The 20,820-nt window shown below is 40.1% G+C and overlaps 1 protein-coding gene across 4 annotated transcripts in view; it reads right to left on the reverse strand.

The window, feature by feature from the left end:
- Positions 1-10,814: 10,814 nt before the first annotated feature.
- NEDD9 (neural precursor cell expressed, developmentally down-regulated 9) overlaps positions 10,815-20,820 on the reverse strand; it is a 179,854-nt gene continuing 169,848 nt past the window's right edge. For all 4 annotated transcript variants that reach the window (XM_008530705.2, XM_070584062.1, XM_070584061.1 and 1 more), the window contains 5 exons: positions 19,856-19,957; positions 18,901-19,002; positions 16,824-18,065; positions 15,354-15,443; positions 10,815-13,135 (listed from right to left, as the gene is read on the reverse strand). In XM_008530705.2, coding sequence (XP_008528927.2) covers positions 12,626-13,135; positions 15,354-15,443; positions 16,824-18,065; positions 18,901-19,002; positions 19,856-19,957 — 2,046 coding nt within the window. In that variant the 3' untranslated portion in view covers positions 10,815-12,625. The remainder of the gene's footprint in view (positions 13,136-15,353; positions 15,444-16,823; positions 18,066-18,900; positions 19,003-19,855; positions 19,958-20,820) is intronic.

A 20,820-nucleotide genomic window follows, 5' to 3' on the forward strand; every position in this document is an offset into this window, starting at 1 on the left:
TTAGATGGTAACTGCTGGAGGAGGGATAGATGGTGTCCGGTGTCTGATGGTATCCTAACTGTCAGGCAGACCAGGGAAAATTAGGGGTATGTTTTCACATAGCATCATTCCTTGCTGACTCTTGTCTCCCTGGAAAATTGTCCGTGAGGAGACAAAATAAGGTGCCCTTTCTGTTAACACTGTTTTCTTAATTATAGTTGTTGGAAGATGGCTTAAATCATGTTGTGAGGTATGCATTCTTTCTTCCCCCCAGGCTACTGAGGAATTTGTTTTAGAGGCTGGTAATAGTAAACTCTCAGATAAAAGTCAGTGTGCTAAATTTTTTCAGTTACCCTTTTCAGAGGTTTCTCCCCTGCATGTTGGCCTCTGTTCATTAAAACCCTTTCAAGTTTGTTTTTCTTTTCTTTCTTTTTTTTCAAACACAAAATAAGCGTGTGCCTTCATGTTCAGGGAGGGAATAAGGTAGGCTTAACATAGACTTCTCCTGATACAGTTTGGGGTTTCTTGGCCAGAGTTGCTTGCTCCCTCTTCTTCCCAGCTCGGAATAGATCCACACCCTTATGGATGCCCAAGCCAGAAGCCCTCGACCTAGCTCCCTCTGCATCAGGAACCATGTCCAATTCATCACCAACCATGTGGATTTCCCCTCCTACGTACTGGGTCTGTCCGCTTCTCTCTATCTTCACTCCTCGTTTTCAATCCAGGCTACCTTTGCCCATTCTCCTAGAACTGATATAAGAGCTTCCTAACTGAGCTTTCAGGACCCGCAAGGCCCCTCCTCACCACCTTTCACACTGCAGAGAGCTATTTTCAGAACAAAGTATGTGTTTGTCTGTATTATTATTGCCACCCATTCAAGAAACCTTCATATGTATTGAGCACCTCTTCTTAGATTAAATCTCTGTACAGGCCAGACAATTCGTCTCTGACTATACTTCTCTTCCCATTTAAATGTATTTTATTTTTCTTTCACTTTTTTGGTTCCTACCTGAAAAGTACTTTTATTTTAAAAATTCCTCATATAAGATTGACCTTTCCAAGTGATGTCAGCATCGTGGTGGAGTGAGTTGTTCCCTTTGTCTTTCCCTCTAAGTTACAACTAAACAGACATTCATTAACCAACAGAGGACTCCATAGAGAGCACAATAGGATGGCTGAGATATCCACACAGCCATATATCTGAGGGAGGGTGGACTGGATCCCCTGGAAGCAGTGGAACTAGGTGAGCAGACCCCTCCCTTTCCCCAGTGGCAGCGATCCAGTTTGCAGATCCTCACACAGTGGTGTTGTGACTGCAAGTGGATGTGGGGGCAGCCTGGTCTGTGCATGAATGCTTTCAGAGTGGTAGCTCAGCCTGCAGGAGTACCCACCATGCTGCAGTGGCCACACCCATGGGAATGCTCCCCTCTGAGTGGTGGAGGCTCAGCCCCTATGAAGGTACCCTGTTCACAAAGTGCAGCAGCTCAGCCAAACTGCCCATGAGTGCAGCGCTGGCTCCTGCAAAAGAAAGCTCCCCTCCCACTTAGTGCAGAAATTCAGCCAGTTCTCTGCTGAGCACAGCAGTTGTACCCACACAAGAGTGACATGCCTGCTGAGCACAGAGGCTCCACCTTTGCATGTGTGACCCACCAAGTGGCTATGGCCAGCCCATGTGAATGCAGAGCAGCCCTACCAGCACAACTTCCAGCAGACAGGGCAGGATCAGAAAACACAGCTTCTGCCACCCTCCTCCAGTGGTGGCAGGGAGAATCTGCGACCTCATACTACCACAAATGCGCTGGCGAAGGATCAATTCATCAAACACTGTGAAGAACTACAGTGACCCTTCAGAGTGGAAGGAAAATGACAAGTCTCTAGAAACCAATCCTGCAGTCACAGAAATTTACAATCTAAATGACAGAGAATTCAAAATAGTTGTCATTAAGAAACTCAATGAGTTACAAGAAAACTCAGAAAGACAGTTTAATGAGCTCAGGAGTAAAATTAATGAGCAGAAGGAATACTTCACCAAAGAGATCGAAGCCTTTAAAAAAAACTGTACAGAAATTCTGCATATAAAGAACACAATTAATGAAATTAAAAATAATCTAGAAACCATAAAAAATAGAGCTGACCTTATGGAGGAGAGAATAAGTGACCTAGAAGATAGAAATCTAGAAATGTGTCAGGTGGAGGAGGAGGGAGAACTCAGATTTTTTTTTAAGAAAATGAAGAAATTCTTTGAGATATATCTGACTCAATTAGGAAAAGCAACATAAAGATTATAGGTATTCAAGAGGGAGAAAGTACCAGAGAGCATGTTCAAAGAAATGATAGCTGAGACTTTCTAAACCTGAGTAAGAAACTGGACTTACAAGTACATGAAGACAATAGAACTCCTAATTACATCAATGCAAAAAGACCTTCTCCACGACATATACTATCAAAACTGGCAAAAGTCAATGACAAAGAAAATATATTAAGGGCAGTAAGGCAGAAGAAAATATCCTACAAAGAAACCCCTATCAGGCTTTCAGTGGACTTCTCAGCAGAAATCTTACAGGCTAGGGGAGAGTGGAATGATATATTTAAAATACTGAAAGCCAAAAACTATCAGCCAAGAATACTCTATCCAGTGAAAGTATCCTTCAGAAATGATGGAAATAAAAGCTTTCCAAGATAAGCAAAAGCTGAGGGAGTTCATTGCCAATAGATCTGCTTCACAAGAAATGATGAAGGAAGCCTTCCCACATGAAACAAAAAAGGAAAGGTTTACAAAGCATCGAGCAGGAGATAAAATCAGAAAATTGCAGCTCTCTATCAGAACAGGTTAGCAAGCAATTATAACATAACAGATAAAGGGAAGGAAAGCACAAAAAATAATTATGAACACTTCAATTTAGTCACAAACTCACAACACAAAAAACAATAATTTGTGACAAGAATAACTCAGAATAGGAAGAGGAAAGGAACGGAATCTGCTTAGGGTAATAGAGATAAGAGGCTATTAGAAAATGGACTGTCTCATCTGTGAGATCTTTTATACAAACATCACAGTAACCACTAAACAAAATTTCAGAGCAGAGCCACAAATCATAAATAATGAGAAAACCATCACAGAAAACCACCAAACTGAAGTGGCAGTCAGAAATATAAGGGAACAGAAACAACAGAAATATAGAACAACCAGAAAATAAGAGATAAAATGGCATCATTAAGCCCCCATATATCAATAATCACTCCAAATGTAAATAGATTGAATTCTCCAATCAAAAGTCACAGAATGGCTGGATGGATTAAAAAACAAGACCAACAACATGCAGGCTCCAGGAAGCACATCTCAGCTCTAAAGACAAACAGAGGCTAAGAGTGAAGGGAAGGCAAGCAAAAGCAAAAGAAGGCAGGTGTTGCCATTCTTATATCAGACAAAGCGGTCTTCAATATAAAAAAGACAATGAGAGAAAAAGAGGGGCAGTGTATAATGATAAAAGGGACATTCCACCAAGAGGAAATAACACTTATGAATATATATGCACCTAACACAGGAGCACCAAAGTATATAAAGCAACTATTAACAGGCCTAAAGGGAGAAATTCACAGCAACACAATAATAGTAGGGGAACTCAACACCCCTCTCGCATCAATGCATAGATCTTCCAGACAGAAAATCAACAAGAAAACAGTGACCTGAAATGAAATACTAGACTGGATGGACTTAATAGATATATATAGAACATTCCATACCCAAACAGCAGAATACAACTTCTTCTCAAGAGCACATGGAACATTCTCAAAGATAAACCATATGTTTGGAAACAAGGCAACCCTCAATAAATTTAAGAAGATTGAAATCATATCAAGCATCTTTTCCAAACACAGTGCTATGAAACTAGAAATAAATTACAAGAAAAAGCTGGGAAAGTCATAAATATGTAAAGACCAAACAACATGCTACTGAACAACAATTAGATCAATGAAGAAATCAAAGGAGAAATTAAAAAATACCTGGAGACAATGAAAATGAAAATACAATATACCAACTCCTATGGGTTGCAGCAAAAGTGGTGTTAAGAGGGAAATTTATAGCAATACAGACCTATCTCAACAAACAAGAAAAATCTCAAATAAGTAATCTTAAATTACACCTAACAGAATTAGAAAAAGGAGAACAAACAAAGCCCAAAGTCAGCAGAAGGAGGGAAATAATAAAAATTAGAGCAGAAATAAATGAAATAGAGATTTAAAAAAATAGAAAGGATCAGTGAAACTAAGAGCTGTTTCTTTGAGAAGATAAATGAAATTGATAAACCCTTAGCCAGACTCACTAAGAAAAAAAAAAGAAGACTCAAATAAATAAAATTAGAAATGAAAGAGGAGAAATTGCAATGGATACCACAGAACTATAAAGGATTTTAAGAGGATACTATTAAAAATTATATGATAACAAATTAGATAACCTGGAAGAACGGGATAAATTCTTAGACTCATACAACCTCCCAAAACTGAATTGAGAAGAAATAGAGAATCTGAAGTAAAGAGATTGAAACAGTAATCAAAAACATCCCCAAAACCTAAAGTCCAGGACTAGATGGCTTCTCTGCAGAATTCTACCAAACATTCAAAGAAGATTTAATACCTATCCTTCTCAAACTACTCCAAAAAATTGAAGAAGACAGAGTGCTTCCTAAGTCATTCTATGAAGCTAACATCACCCTGCTATCAAAACTAGACAAGGACAATGCAAACAAGGAAAATTGCAGGCCAATATCGCTGATGAACATAGATGCAAAATCCTCAACAAAATATTGGCAAATCGTATACAGCAATACATTAAGAGGGTCATGTACCATGATCAAGTGAGATTTATTCCAGGGATACAGGGATGGTTCAACATCTGCAAATCAATCAATGTGATACACCACATTAACAAAATGAAGAATCAAAATCACGTGATCATCTCAATAGATGCAGAGAACGCATTTGACAAGATCCAGCATCCATTTATGATAAAAAAAACTCTCAATAAAATGGGTATAGAAGGAAAGTACCTCAAGATAATAAAGGCCATATATGACAAACCCACAGCCAACAGCATTCCCAAAGTTGAAAAACTGAAAGACATCCCTCTGAGAACAGGAACAAGACAATGGTGCCCACTCTTGCCACTCCTATTCAACATAGTACTGGAGGTTTTGGCCAGAGAAATTTGGCAAGAAAAATAAATAGAAAGTATCCAAATTGGAAAGGAAGAAAAAACTCTCACTGTTTGTGGATGACATGATTCTATATATAGAAAACCCTAAAGAATCCACCAGAAAACTATTAGATATAATCAACAGTTAGGACAAAGTTGCAGTTTACAAAATCAACTTAACAAAAATCAGTTGCATTCTATACACTAATAACAAACTAGTAGAAAGAGAAGTCAAGAATATAATCCCATTTACAATTGCAAAACAACGAATAAAATACCTAGGAATAAATTTAACCAAGGAGGTAAAAGACCTATACACTGAAAACTATAGCACTTTACGGAAAAAAATTGAAGACGACATAAAGAAATGGAAAGATATTCCATGCACATGGATTGGAAGAATAAACATAGTTAAAATGTCCATATTACCTAAAGCAATCTACAGTTTCAGTGCAATCCCAATCAGAATCCCAATGACATTCTTCATGAAAATAGACCAAAGAATCTTAAAGTTTATACGGAACAACAAAAGACCCTGAATAGCCAAAGGAATCCTGAGAAAAAAGCCAAAGCTGGAGACATCACAATCCCTGACTTCAAAGTATACTCCAAAGCTATAGTAATCAAAACAGTATAGTACTGGCACAAAAATAGACACACAGATCAATGGAGCAGAACTGAAAACCCACAAATAAAACCACACACCTATGCACAGCTAGTTTTAGAGAAAAGAACCAAGAACATACAATGGAGAAAGGAAATTCTCTTTAATAAACAGTGTTGGGAAAACTGAACAGCCACAGGTAAAAGAATGAAAGTAGACCATTGTCTTATACCATACACAAAAATGAACTCAAAATGAATTAAAGACTTGAATGTAAGACCTGAAACCATAAAACTTCTAGAAGAAAATATAGGCAGTACACTCTTTGACGTTGGTCTTAGCAGCATCTTTTCGAATATCATGTCTACTTAGGCAAGGGAAACAAAAGAAAAAATAAACAAATTGGACCTCATCAAACTAAAAAGCTTCTGCAAGGCAAAGGAAACCATGAATAAAATGAAAATACAACCTACCAACTGGGAGAAAATATTTGCAAATCATATATCCAACAAGGGGTTAATTTCCAAAATTTGTAAAGAACTCACACAACTCAACAGCAAAAAATCAGACAAACTGACCAAAAAGTGGACAGAGGCTATGAACAGACATTTTTCCAAAGGAGATATACAGATGGCCAACAGGCAGATGAAAAGATGTTCAACATCACTAATTATAAGGGAAATGCAAATCAAAACTACAATGAGATATCACCTCACGCCTGTCAGAATGGCTATAATTAACAAGAGTAGAAATAACAAGTGTTGGAGAGGATGTGGAGAAAAGGGAACCCTCATACACTGCTGGTGGGAATGTAAACTGGTACAGCCACTATGGAAAAGAGTATGGAGATTCCTTAAAAAATTAAGGATAGAACTATCACATGATCCAGCTATTCCACTGCTGGATATTTCTCCAAAGAACAAGAAAACACAAATGTGTAAAGATATATGCACTTGTATGTTATTTGCAGTGTTATTCACAATACTCAAGATGTGGAAGCAACCCAAGTGCCCATAAACTGATGAATGGATAAAGAAGACGTGATATATATATACAATGGAATACTACTCAACAATAAAAAAAGACAAAATCATCCCATTTGCAACAACTTGAGGGTATTATGTTAAGTGAAATAAGCCAGGCAGAGAAAGACAAACACCATATGATTTCACTCATATGTGCAAGATAAACACATGGATGAAGAGAACAGATTAGTGGTTACCAGAGGGGAAGGCTTTGCCTGAAGCTTTCAGTTGGGCATTTGTCTATAATCCACCTTAAATTGTTTAAAAGGCATGTTTACTTTTGGTCTCAAACCAAGAAAAGCAGAGAGCGGTCTTCCGTTTCTTTTCTGTCCCTTTGGTGCACAGCACGTTGCTGAGCAGGCAGGACGCTGGTGGAGAGGGTGGAGGCTGCCCGGGCTGGCACAGCTGGTGCCTTACGGATGGGTGGGGTGGATCCACCTGCTCTCGCCAGCCGGGCAGGAAATGCTCAATGAATAAATGAATCTTGTCTTTCATGTCCTCTCGTGAATGGCAACATTTCTTTTGTCATTAATTCCTCAAAAACTATTAAGAATGGAGATGTGGTTTGTGCGGAAACATCTAAAGCCCAGACAGACTTTTACTGATGAGGGGTGTTGGACACTGTCTTTGTCTTCCTGGTGGCTCATGAACTAGCCCTCGACTGACTCTTTAGAAAGCTGAACTTTCTGACTTGACCTTTCTCTATGGGCCCTCCAGTGTTTCTGCGAGTTGATTGATGATAATATTGATTTGAAAAAAAATGAAACTTTAGAGTTAGTTGGGCAATGCTTTACCTCTTTTTAAAATCAACTTTATTGAGGTGTGATTTGCATACAATAAAATGTTCCCATTCTAGGTGTATTTTATGATAATTTTGACAAATATATGCATTCATGTAATTACCCTAAGAATCAAGATATAGATATGGTACTGTCCAATGCGGCAGCCACTAGCCACATATGGCTATTAAATTAAAATGAACTAAAATTAAAAACAGTTCCTCAGTTGTACTAGCCACATTTCAAATGTTCAGTAGCTGCATGTGACTGTTGTCTACTGTATTGGACACTGCAAATTATGAAGCATTCCATCTTATATATATATATTTATATATATATGTACACACTGATATAAACCATATCCATCACACCAAAAAATTCCTTTGTGTCCTTTTCCTGATAATTCCTAACTCCCACCCCTGACTTCAGGAAATCACTAATTTGATTTCTGTTACTACAAATTAGATTTGTGTTTTCTAGAGCTTCATATATATACTATTTATTCGCCTGCGTTTTTCTCAGCATATGGTTTCTAAGGTTTATGCATTCATTCTATTATGTATATAGTTAATTCACTGCTTTTTATTGCTGAATAGTATTCCATTTTATGACTAGACCACAATTTATTTATCCACTCACCTGTTGATGCTATTTGGGTTGTTTTGATTTTTGGGACTATGATGAATAAAGCAGTTAGTTTTTCATGTGGATACATATTTTTATTTCTCTTGGGTAAATACCTACGATTGGAATTGCTGGGTTGTATGTAAGTGTATGTTTAACTTGATAAGAGATTGCCAAACTGCTTTTCAACATGGTACCATTTTACATTCCTGTCAGCAATGCAGGGAAGTTCCAGTGGCTCCACCCTTACCAATTATTACTGATGTTTTTGTTTACTTGTTCTATTAATTACTGAGAGAGTGTGTCTAAATCTCCACCTATAATTACAGATTTTCCACTTTTCCTTTCAGTGACATCAGTTTTTGCCTCATATATTTTGAAACTTTGTAATTAGCTACACACACGTTTAGGAGTGTTTTATCTTCTTTCTGAGTTGATTCTTGTTTCAGGAAATGCCCCTCTTTCCGCTGTTCTGAATTCTATTTTGTCTGCTAATATAGCCACTCGGCTATTTTTTAATTAGAATGTGCATGAATGATACATCTCTTTCTATCCCTTTTCTTTTAACTTATCTATGTGTTTTTATTTAAAGTGGATGTCTTTTAAATAGTGTATAGTTTAGTCTTGCTTTTTAAGAAAATCTAGTCTGAGAATCTCTGACTTTTATTTGGAGTCTTAGAGCATTTTTGTAAAAAAAATTGTAATTGACAAAGAATCAACTGTATGTATGATAAGTGTACAATCTGATGAGTTTTGACATGCATATACCTGTGAAGCCATCACCACAGTCAAGAAAAGGGGCATTTTTGTCAGTCCCTAAGTTTCTTTGAGCTCCTCTGTAATCTATTCTTCCCACCATTCCTCTTCCCAGACAACCACTGATCTGCTTTCTGTCACTACAGTTAGCATTTTCTAGAATTTTGTATAAATGGAAACATACCAGATGTATTCTTTTTTGTCTGGCTCCCTTTAAGCATCATAATGATTTTTTTTTTAAAGATTTTATTTTTTCCTTTTTCGCCCCAAAGCCCCGTGGTACATAGTTGTATATTCTTCGTTGTAGGTCCTTCTAGTTGTGGCATGCGGGACGCTGCCCCAGCATGGTCCGATGAGCAGTGCCATGTCCGCGCCCAGGATCCGAACCAACGAAACACTGGGCCGCCTGCAGCGGAGCGTGCGAACTTAACCACTCGGCCACGGGGCCAGGCCCCTAAGCATCATAATGATTTTGAAATTCATTCATGTTGTTTTTGTTTCAATTTTTTTGTTCCTTTTTATTTCTGTGTAGTATTCCATCCACATTTGGGTTGTTTTAGCTTTTGGCTATTACAAATAAAGCTGCTATAAATGTCCTTATACCAGTCTTTGTATGGACATATGCTTTTATTTCTTTGGGTAAATACCAAGGAGAGGAATTCCTAGGTCATATGGTAGGCATAGATTTAATTTTTTAAGAAACTGCCAATCTATTTTCCAAGGTTTTTGTGCCATTTTACCTTCTCTCCAGCAGTGTATGAGCGCTCCATTTGCTCCCCTTTCTCATCAACAGTTGGTATGGCTCGTGTTTTTAATTTTAGTAATTTTATTTGGTGTGTTTATATTTCATTTACTATTGTCCATTCATAGGTCTTCATTTGGGAGGTTTCTGTTGAAAATTTTTGCTCAGTTAAAAAAATTTAGTTGTTTGTCTCCTTATTCTGATATATGTGTTTGGCTGATGGATGTGGTGCAAATATTTTCTCCTGGCTTGTGGGTTGCTTTTTTGTTTTCTTAATGATCTCTTTAGAAGAGTAAAAGTTTTTAATTTTGATCAAGTCCAATTTATCAATTGTTTTATGATTTATGTTTTTTTGTGCTATCTAAGGAAACTTTGTCTACCTAAGATCACAAAGATTTCCTTCTATGTTTTCTTCGAGAAGTGTTACAGTTTTAAGTTTTACATTTAGGTATATGATGCATTTTCGTGTAGGATGTAAGGTAAGTATTCATTTTTTTCCATGGAGAGATTTAGTTGTTCCAGCAGCAGTTTTTCAAAAGAATTTCCATTCACCATTAAAGTGCCTTGGCACTTTCCTCAAAAATCAATTAATGTTTATAGATGTGGGCAAAAAGATACAAGGTATATTCAAATAGTTTATCCATAAATCTCAGCAAGATACTGAGTGAAAGAGTGGGCCAAGCTTTAAAAATAATTTATGTGGTTATTAATCTGTTATTTTCATCAAATATAGTTTCCTTTTAATTATTTTTTTATGTTTGTTCCAGAATGAATTGTGCAATTCCCTTTGATTCTAAAACACATGAATGGTAACATCCATATTATGATAGCAGAAATCATCCTACCCATTACTTAAATGTTCAGGCTTTCTGGTGAAGAGAAGCCTTGTTCCAGATATTTGGGTTTGGTAACATTCCAGAATTTTCTTCAAATGCAAAGATTCTCTGAAATGACACAAAATGAAAAGATAACCAACTCTCAATTTTCCTAAAAATTCCAGGTTTATAGTATGGATAAAATAACCATAATTTAACTTTCTATATTAGGAGTGCCAAAATAAGTCAACATTTAATTCTGTGACAAAGAAAGAAATATGGAAAGGAACATCCAGTGCCTATGAAAAGAGAGATCTAAAAATTTAATGGTTTAAAAATAGTCTCTACATATAGGATGGGAAAGAGAATAATACAGATTGGACATTTTGGTTTTGAAAACGTGAAATGTCACCACTTAGAACAAATCTGTCATCTCCTAAGAAATACACGTTATACAATGAAATCTACAAGAACATTTTTCATCTTCTTTGTTGATTTTCAGCAAGCTCCTTCCTCCCCACAATAACAATACAATACAATACAACTTTTAATCTTCTTCTGGTAGAGCAGAACTTTGAGACCTACCATAGCGGTTGTCTTGTAAAGCACCTTCTGTAAGTTTCACTGGCTTTTTATCACACTTAGATCACATATTCTTTCTTAAATCTTTTCCTGTTTCAATGATTTGGTTGTTTAAAACATGCAAGCTTAATTAAGTCAAGACCTATATTGCAAATAAAAACGTTTTCAAATAGGCTGGACAGAACAATTAAATAAGAACTGGACCGAAAGATCACAGATAACACGCTCCTTGACTTGGTAATATGTGACTACATTTACCCACAGGGTAGGAAGTATTTCATTTGCCCATGATGAATCTAATGGCTTGTGGTGTGTTTGTGCTGTGCCAACAGCAACAGGTGCAAGGGGACAGGCTGTGAAATGGATATTGTGATGAGCTGTGAGACAGTGGTGGGCTGTACACACAGGGTCATTGGCCAGAAAGAACTGTAAGGATTAGATGGGCTCCATACAGTTGCTCTGAGTGTCGGGTCTGCATATACATGTTTTAAGGAGGGTGCAAGATCAAGCAATGAATTTTCTTAGAGTAGGAGATGGCTCTAACATTTAGGTGACAAAGGAACTGGGTAGTTTCCCTCAGGTGATGGGGGCGGTAGCACCTAAGTGAATGTTGAGAGTCAGAAAGGCCTCTACTTACTACTGGCGGATGGAACCATCCCTTCTTTTATGGGTGAGCGTAGTCTGATGCGTCTGTATGAATTCCTGCTGCGAATAATATGGTCTTTGCAAATCTAAAAACATCCTTTGGAAAACCTCCTGGCCAAATCACTCCTAAATGCAGATCAGAAAACCCTGGGGAAACACGTGCTCTCCTTTTATTGTGACCTCCTCTCAGTATGGAAAAACCCAGTCCTAACTGGGCGCATGTCCTCCAAATACATGTGTCTTTCCTCCAGCACCGAAAATATTGGGGCTTGGATTAACATAGGCTTCTGAAACTTTCTTTCTAAGAGGGCTTTTTCAACCAGAAGTGAGGCAATTTGCCATAATGTGCCCAAGACAGTCAATTTTGGAAGGGGTTGCAAAACAAGAACAAGTCATACCATGCCTCATTACTGGGAGGTGAACACCAGCAAATATACTATGTTCCCCAGACTTGGAAGTGACAGGCTCAGAATAATTGCTGGTACACGTAGAGCAATATTACAACTATCTGGTATGTTTTCTAAAAAAAAAATGCAGCATTAGGATGTGCTTACTAAGGTGCTTCTTAATTCATGTTTTTTAATGGAATGTATCAGACAAACATCTACAAATGAACACGAATACACAGGCATACACACGCATGTGGACGAGTTTCTGTACAGTTTGTCTTAGATGCTTATGTGTGTACACAAGAACCACACAGAAAAACACAATTCCCCCTCTAGCTCCCTGAATTTCTGAATGTCGTCTAACCCATAAAATGTTAAAATATTTCATTTCATATAAAATATCTATAAAAATAGATAATATTTACAAAAACCAGACAGTATTTCCAGTTTTCCCTAGCAACCCACTCAGTCCTCCTTTTCTCATTTTCTTTTCAGAACGTTGCCATCTCCAGCAAAGAGCGCTTGAACAGCTGCGCGGTCCTGGACAGGTCTGTGACTTGGTGTACCATTTCTTGCAAGGCCGTAGTGCTGGGGTAATGGAGGGCGGCCATCTTGGTCGCCATAACTATAGTCTTGAGCTGTTCACAGAGCTGGTTGCTGGAGTTCATCACTTTGTTGCGAATGTCCTGGGCAGCAACCTGCCTTGTCAGTGTGTCTCCAATGAACACCAGTTTGTGTGCACTTAGGATGACAAACTTGCTGTGCGCCACGAAGATCCGCGGGGGCTGGGCTGAGCTGACGCAACTGAAGAGAGCATCGATGGCATTGAGAAGGGAAATGAAATGGGTCTCACACTGGTCATAGTAGAAGCAGAGCAACTGCCTATCCTGAGCACCCACGCTGCTGTTTGTGGTCGGGAGGCTCTGAGAAGGCTTCCACTTGGAGATGTCATTCTCCACGGGCTTTGTAATTTCTTGTTCCAACAACTGGAACTGACTTAGCTGCAAGGAAGAAAAAAGCAGATTCATTAAGGGTAAGGCAGTGTGCTGTAATGAAGACTAACCGGGGCTTGGAGTTAAAAAGACAGGGATTGTAGTCCCTAACCAGTGTCAGGTGCTTGTTAGATGTAAGTCCTTGGTCAAGGTGCCTTGCATCCCCCAACTGTAAAATGTAGAGGTTGAGGAAGATGATCTCTAAGGAATCTTCCAGCTCAGGCCTTCTATGATTGGATGATCAGCCTCTGCTGCCCTTGGGCTGGAAGGAAGCATATGGTTGAAACCCAGCTCTGTTACCTACATCTTCATGAAGGTGTAATGAGTTAATATTTACAAAGTGCTTAGAATGGTGTTTGGTATATTGTAGCTCAGTGCTTGTTAAACATTGAGTGGTGGCAAGGGAAAACCAAATGCAGGGATCTCTTTGTCAAGCAAATCTCTGAGAGTTTGCTCCTTCTGGAGGAAAGCCTTGACTCTGGCCCTTCAAGACTCTTTGATAAACAACAATCCATGGCACTTTTCTGTTTCCCCTACTCTTTCTGTCAAGATGTATAAATGTTATCATCCAGCACGACAGGAAAGACTAATGCATATAAATATATGTGCACTATGGAAAAGAACCGCTCTAAGGGAATTTGAATGCTAATTGTACATCGTAACACTTAGCCCCCAGAATTGTGGAAAGAAAAGGACCTTGCACAGAGTCAGACTCAATGAGTGTTAGCTTTCTTCCTCTCTCCTCACTGCCCGCAGCTGGTGTGTTGTTTAAATTGCAATGATAATATCTCCAGCTATTACACCAAGTCTCAGGAGAGACTCTCTTTTGCAGGTAAGGACTATCTGTGACCTGAGCTTGGGACTCAGTCAGTCTTCTACCCTGAGGTAGGGCTGAGTCAGAGCAGGGATGACCTCACTCAGCTTCTCCCCTGAGAAAGGCACAGTCAGCTTTACTTTTCTGCAGAATCTGTTTTCTTCTTAGGAATTACTGTGGTTTCCACAGGTTTGCTAAAGCTCTGTTATCTTACTTGGCCAGATGCCAAAGAAAACATAAACAGATAGAGGATGATGCTTCAAGATATTTAGCTTATGCTTTTGCAAATATGTTCATAAATATATCATCTCATTAGATGGGGGGGTGAGGGGTTTTCTCAATTTACAGAGAATTAACTGGAGTTCAAGGAGGTTAAGTGACTTGCCTAAGGTCACAGAGTTGGTTGGTCAGAAAGCAAGGACGATAACGCTGGTTTCCTGAGTGCAGTGTGCCATTTCAGGTCTCTACATGACATTTCATTTCATCTTAAAAGGTTTATAAATCCTCAATCTATTTCTCGTTATTTTTATGCCCCTGTACTAGCAATACCCATATTATCTGCCCCACTCATGCCCAACTGTTGAATGAACCTGCCGTGTCCCAAGCCCTTAGTAAATGGACTTGATATATTTTAAAAACAGTGGATCCTGCCCTCCTACCCTTAGATTGGATCAAGTTGAGCCAAGCCATAGGCTTGTGTTGTAGGGGAGAGATAGATGATAGATAGATAGACAGATAGATGGACAGTTGATAGTTGATAGATAGATACATAGATACATAGATAGAGATGGCCCAATCAGACTCTCCTTTTTGGGAATTTAATGAATCACAGAAGGAACTGACTATCAGCTGAGGAAGCTGAGATGAAAAGCCATCTTTAGAAGGGGCTTTGAGTGGCCATTTACGGGTTTTGTAAAGTTATAGAGGAGCCAAATGAGTAGATAAGAAGAGGAAACTACCAAAAGATAGAGGAGAAGCAAGCAGATTTAGAGAGAAGTAAAAGAAGTACAAGAAGAGGAGAGAATTTACAGCCCTAGTTCTCATCAGACTTGGCTATATCTTTTATTTTCTGTTCCTGAATCCCCTACCATGGCCTGACTATAAAACCTGTTTTCTTGGGCTGGCTTGAGTGGGTCTTGTTCCTTGAGACCAACAACCTTAACCCAAATAGTCCTAATATGTCAGAAGCACAGGTTTAGCCTGGAAACATTGCCGTTTGGACGTAACCTGTATACCACCAGATTACTGAAGCCATAAACCTTCTCGCTGTTCTTGTACCCTGTTATATGCCTTGGAGCTTATTTATGCCAAAGTGTGCTGGAAGGATCAAAATCAATCGTTTGAAGTTATACCTTCCTTATTAAGTGAGAAATCTTTTCAATACCAAGTAGGTTTTGTTGTGACTGAACTTACCTGATGATGTTCCAGCTGCATCTTGTTCTGTTTGATGATATTTTCTTTTTCCAACAGCTCTTTCTGTTGCCTCTCAAACTCCTCTTTACCCTATTATTTTTCGACATAAAGAAACATTACATCACCACTGTGATTCATTTATGCTAACAATTTCATTGACAAACGCGTAAATACTCTTTCATTTTCCACTGCCTTGGCAATTTCCCGCATGCCCAATTAGGCCTCTGTGAACCCAAGACAGGGATGACGTGCTTCTCGGCCAGACTTCCAGAGTCACCGTGTAGGTTAGGGCTGAAAATCATAATCTGTTTCTGTGTAGGGGGCCACGCTCTCTGCTCCACTTTACCATTTTCCAAGAGTATCCATGATCCCCTTCAAACACCTTAAGCAGTACCATTTCTCAGGGTTCTTTTCTGATAGATTATATGTGGACCCATAAACCTCCTAATGCAGGTCTAAATGTGGCCCACAGTGCACTTCTAGTTTCTCGGAATCACTTACAACTCTACACCAAATTAGTATTTCCCAATATGGAGAGATGGACAACCAGCCAGGTGAATGTTTAATGTCTCCATCTACTCTCTCCCCACGTCTTTCCTCAGTCCTAGGTGTGGCTTAGTGCTCCCTTTCCCAGTGTCTTGCACTCAAGGGAACTGTAGTTAGTTTAATAGTTCTCAGGATAATCCGTGGCTCTCAGTCAAATGAAAAGAACGGCAGAATAAGAAAGTGAGCCAAATTCTAAATAATGGATCTTAATCCCCCAAAGCAAAAGGGCAAGCTATCAGGATCCCAGGCCAATTTGGGGGAATTTCCACTTGTGGGTGGCAGACTGTGACTGCCCAGTTTCCCATATTCAGGTTAAGTTCTAGGTCAAATGGCAAATGCCTAGTGGTCCTCAAGGTAAGTTTGAGGTGTGGTTGAGTTTTTCTGCAAGTTATTACACACACACACACACACACACACACACACACTACAGAGCTGAGGGGACCTTAGAAATTCTGTAGTGCAGAGGTTTTCAATTTTTTTTTCTTAACAGTGAACCCCCCCCTTTTTTTCAAATAAAATATCATGCAGAACTAAATCATAAAATGCAAATGGAACTGGTATGATAATCTGAAGGCCAACTATCCTACTTGGGGCATCTCTGCCTGCTTGCCTGAGGCACACCAATGGGATCTAATCCAGCCCTGTGCTTCGCTCATTTTGTAAATGAGGGAATGAAGGTCCAGGGAGGTTGTAGAGATTGGTCACACAATTAGTACCAGGGATAGGTCTAGAGCTGAGGGCTCAGGACTTTCAGGCCCATGTTCTTCCTACTATACAGCATTGCCTCCAGTTTACGAACCACTAATGATGTTTGTGAACCATTAATCATGTTCTCTGCTCTAGTAGTCCAGCCTAACAGCCTGACAGGCATTTGTCCCAGGCTCTCTGAGTGAATATAAGTTATTATGAGCCTGCTTTCTTTACCTGTAGGTGGACATAGTCATAATCATCCATCCAGCTCCTTTCAGAGCCATCACTGCTGCTACAGTCAGGGGGCTGGTCCTTGCCCAGGTTATGGGGTAATGGCTTGTTGAGGCCTTGGGCCTTGTGGTCCCCAGGATGTAGCAGCTGCATCTGGGACCCAGCGTGGGGGTAGTCAGTGGAGTTCATGATGTTCTCAGGCCCATTCTTTACATGTGAGCTACCAGGGCCTGGTCTAAAGAGGGCTTCTGCGTTGGTATTGATCGTTGTGGTGAGCTGCTTGGCATCATCGGGCACCGTCTTTGCTACCATCACAAACCGGTCCAGATCATCACACTTGTTTTGGGGCTTGTTGATGGCCAGAATATTCAGGGACCAGCTGCACTCATTTAAGTCATGGCTGGTTTGGCTCAGAATCTGGTGGGAGTCTTCTACTCTTTGGAGCTCCCGCTTCATTTTGTTGTGGAGGGTGAGTTCTGGGAGGCAGGAAGCATTTGCTGCAGCTCCCTTGGCAAAATGGAGGTAGTCCCTCAGGAACAGCTCCACCTTGTCCACTGCGGTGCGTATCTCGTTGATATGTCGTTCCATGTATCCGTAACACCGCCAGTCTGTGGTGACCAGCGCCATTAGGCTGGAGACGCCCATCTCCAGGGTCTGCTGGAGCCGATGAAGTCTCTCAATGGCTGTGTCTGGATCCAATAAAAGCCTTTTGTCCTGAGATGGGGAGGCCGACAATGAAGATTCCTTTGAGGTGGTGGAAGATGTGGACATATTACTCCTGGTGCTGCCTGTACTGGAGAAAGATAATCGGTTGATACCATCTACCACGTCCTGAGAGCCTTTGGCATCTGGTGGGTTGTGCAGAGGGACATCGTAAACACCGTCTCTTTCTTCGGGGTTTGCTTTCTCACTGGTTTCTGCTGGCGGTTCAAGAAACTGAACCCCTCGGGGGACATCGTAGGCATCGTTCTGAGTGCCCACTGACTGCCCCAGCTGTGGGGGGGGATGGTTCAGGGAAATGCTTTGGTGTCTTCGCGTCACCAGTTCAGCAGGTCCAGCAGTGTCACAGTTATATTTTATGTGAAGGTCCTTCCCCACCGGCTTGGTGCTGGTTGGGGGGATGTCATAAATGCCCTCAGGTCTGATGTCCGGCCTTCCAGCTTGTCTCATCGGAGGGGGGAAGTCATACTCTTTTTCCCTAAGCCCTGCTTCATCTCGGCAAGCAGAGGGTGGAATGGCATATACCTGCAAAGTAAGTAAAAAATGAAGCTGTCATTTGTTCTGTTGGCTCATGTGAACACGTGGAAACTGAGCGGTACATTAAAATCAAGGCCAGAATTCTCAGTCCTGCTTTCTGGCTCTTCTTCTTTCACTCTCCACCCACTAATGGTAGGTATTTTCCAACTCTGCTCTGCTCTGCTCCATTCCCACTTCCCTCATCCTCTGACAAGTGCATCCTTTCCGTGGCCTCAGTGCTGCCTTGTGTGGACCCCTGCTGGCTGAGTTGCTCTTCCCGGGTCCCAGCTTCAGTTTCTGAGCACCTCCTGGGTATCCTTCCTCAGCTGATCCAGGCTGAGAGGCAGATTATGCATTAACATAACTGACTAGGTGTCAGAAGACCTGCGGTCTCTCCCCGGATCTACCAGCTGTGTGATGCTGAATAAGTCACTTAAAGTTCTGAGACACAGTTCCCTTATCCGTAAAACAAGGCTCGCTGTACTTCCTGTGCAGGCATACACCAGAGGGCAACAGAGTGAGTCAAATGCATTAGTCCATAATGGACTAAGTAAGCTGTAACACCCTATATAAACAGGAGATATATGAGATAGCTATATGAGATATATTAATTGCTTGCCAAACTGAATTAATTGTTTTACCTTCTAACTGGCTTTCCTTATTGACTGCCCCATTTCTTTTTTAGTAGGAGCCCCTAAATATGGAATACCTAGAATTATCTTTCATTATTGTTTTTCCTTTCTTCCTTCCTTCTTTCCCTCCATCCCTCCTACCTTCCTTCCATTTACTTTCTCACCAAGACCAGTTTTTCTCCTTTGGGTTTGCCCTTGCCACCTTCACTTACCCCTTTAGTAGGAGGGATGTCATAGACCCCTTGAGGTTTTATCTCTCCCACTGGAACTGAAAACACAGGGCCTTTTGCTGACGATGGAGGGATGTCATATATCTGAAAAGAAACACTTGAGTTACCCACAATGGAGGTGTCTTACACTTGTCATGATTTCCATTACTAAGCTTTTAACTATGGATTTGTTGACCAGCTCACCCTTGCTCTGTAGCAGCATTCTATGTTTTAAGGGATTGATGGCATTTTTCTAAGTTTTGTGTTCTTTGACTTAGACTAAATATAAAAATGATCTTAAGCAAAATATCTACGCTGTATTTTACTTTTTAAATTTTTAAATTAATTATTTTATTGAGATATAATTGAAATATAACATTAGTTTCAGATGTACGACACGATGATTCGATGTTTGAATGTACTGTGAAAAGATCACCACCGTAAGTCTAGTTAATGTTTATCACCTTACATAGATATGAAATTTTTTTTTCTTGTGATGAGAACTTTTAAGATCTACTCTCTAACCAACTTTAAAATATGCAATACAGAATCATTAACTAGAGTCCCCATGTTGTACATTACATCCCCAGTCCTGACTTATTCATAACTGGAAGTCTGTACCTTTTGGCCCCCTTCACCCATTTCACCCACCCTCCCCTGGCCCCACCTCTGGGAACTACCATTATCTATATTTTAAACTGTAGTTTAAATTTTATACTTCCTGAAATAAAATGATAAGCAACAAAAGCTTTGTCAGATAGAAGCCTAAGATTTCCTGATAAAGCAAATCCAGAAAACATAATTTAAATAACGTTGGCTAAAATGGATCCTGAATAGAAACCTAAAGGAAGCTTCCTATGAAATATACACAATTTGTCATTTCCCTTTCCTCTGCAGCCCTGAAGGAACGCTACCCTTAAAGCTCGTCTCTCCCGGTGACCACGTTCCCGGTACATACCCCTTGAGTGGCATGGGAAGGGGGGATGTCATAGATGTCCTTTTGGTGTCTGGATGGGTACTCGTACACATAACCATGGCCCGACCTGACAGGGGTTATCACCTGTGGGCAAGAAGACACAGAGGTGTAAAATCCCAAGCCCCCGGCCTGAGCGAATCTCTTCACCTCCTAAACAGGCACTCCTCCCTCCCCCAGAAAAAGAAAGAAAGAAAAAAACCAAAGAGAGAAGGAAGAGAAAAGGAAGGAGACAAGGAGACACCAGGTCAGTAAACTTTTAAAACCCTCTTGAATACCCATAAAGAACAAGCCCCTGAAATATCTCTGTCCCCCCGCCTCCCAGTAATAAAGTCATCTCAAAGTTGGTCAGATTAAGTCTCAATTCCCAAAGTGTACTTTAAGGGAGAATTATTTTTAAACCACGGAAGTCCTACATCGTCCCTTTGGAGCATCAAAAGCACAGCATAATGAAAAAAAAAGTTTTTTAAAGGCTCTGAAACTATTTGTAAAGTGAATAATACAGAGTTTGGTCGCTTAAAATTCCTCACATATCTTCCCCCAGGACTCCTCTTCATCTGACATTATTATAACTAAAATTCCATAGGTCACTAGAGTACTTTTATGCAGCTAATGCTCAAACAGCGCTGCCCTTGGAAGCCTCCAGGAGCTTTCAGTCTAAGTTAGGAAACCAGTGCAGGACTGAGTCGGGGAGCAACCAGGAGCAGAGTGCAGGTCTCTCTTCATTTTCCCATTTCCACCAGGGAAGCACACATCCCAGACAGTACCTACGACCCATGCAAGGGATGTCAGAAGTCAAATATGCTCACCACAACTCTGGCATCTGGAACCAATGTCAATGAAATGAATCTCACCCAAGAGGCTTGTATTTTCATATCTACATACTTCATTCTGTCCTAAGCATGGGTAGAGAATTATTTGAACTTAAACTCATTTTGAGATATATTTAA

This window comes from Equus przewalskii, chromosome 19, assembly GCF_037783145.1.
Source record: "Equus przewalskii isolate Varuska chromosome 19, EquPr2, whole genome shotgun sequence".
Classification (NCBI taxonomy): Eukaryota; Metazoa; Chordata; class Mammalia; order Perissodactyla; family Equidae; genus Equus; species Equus przewalskii.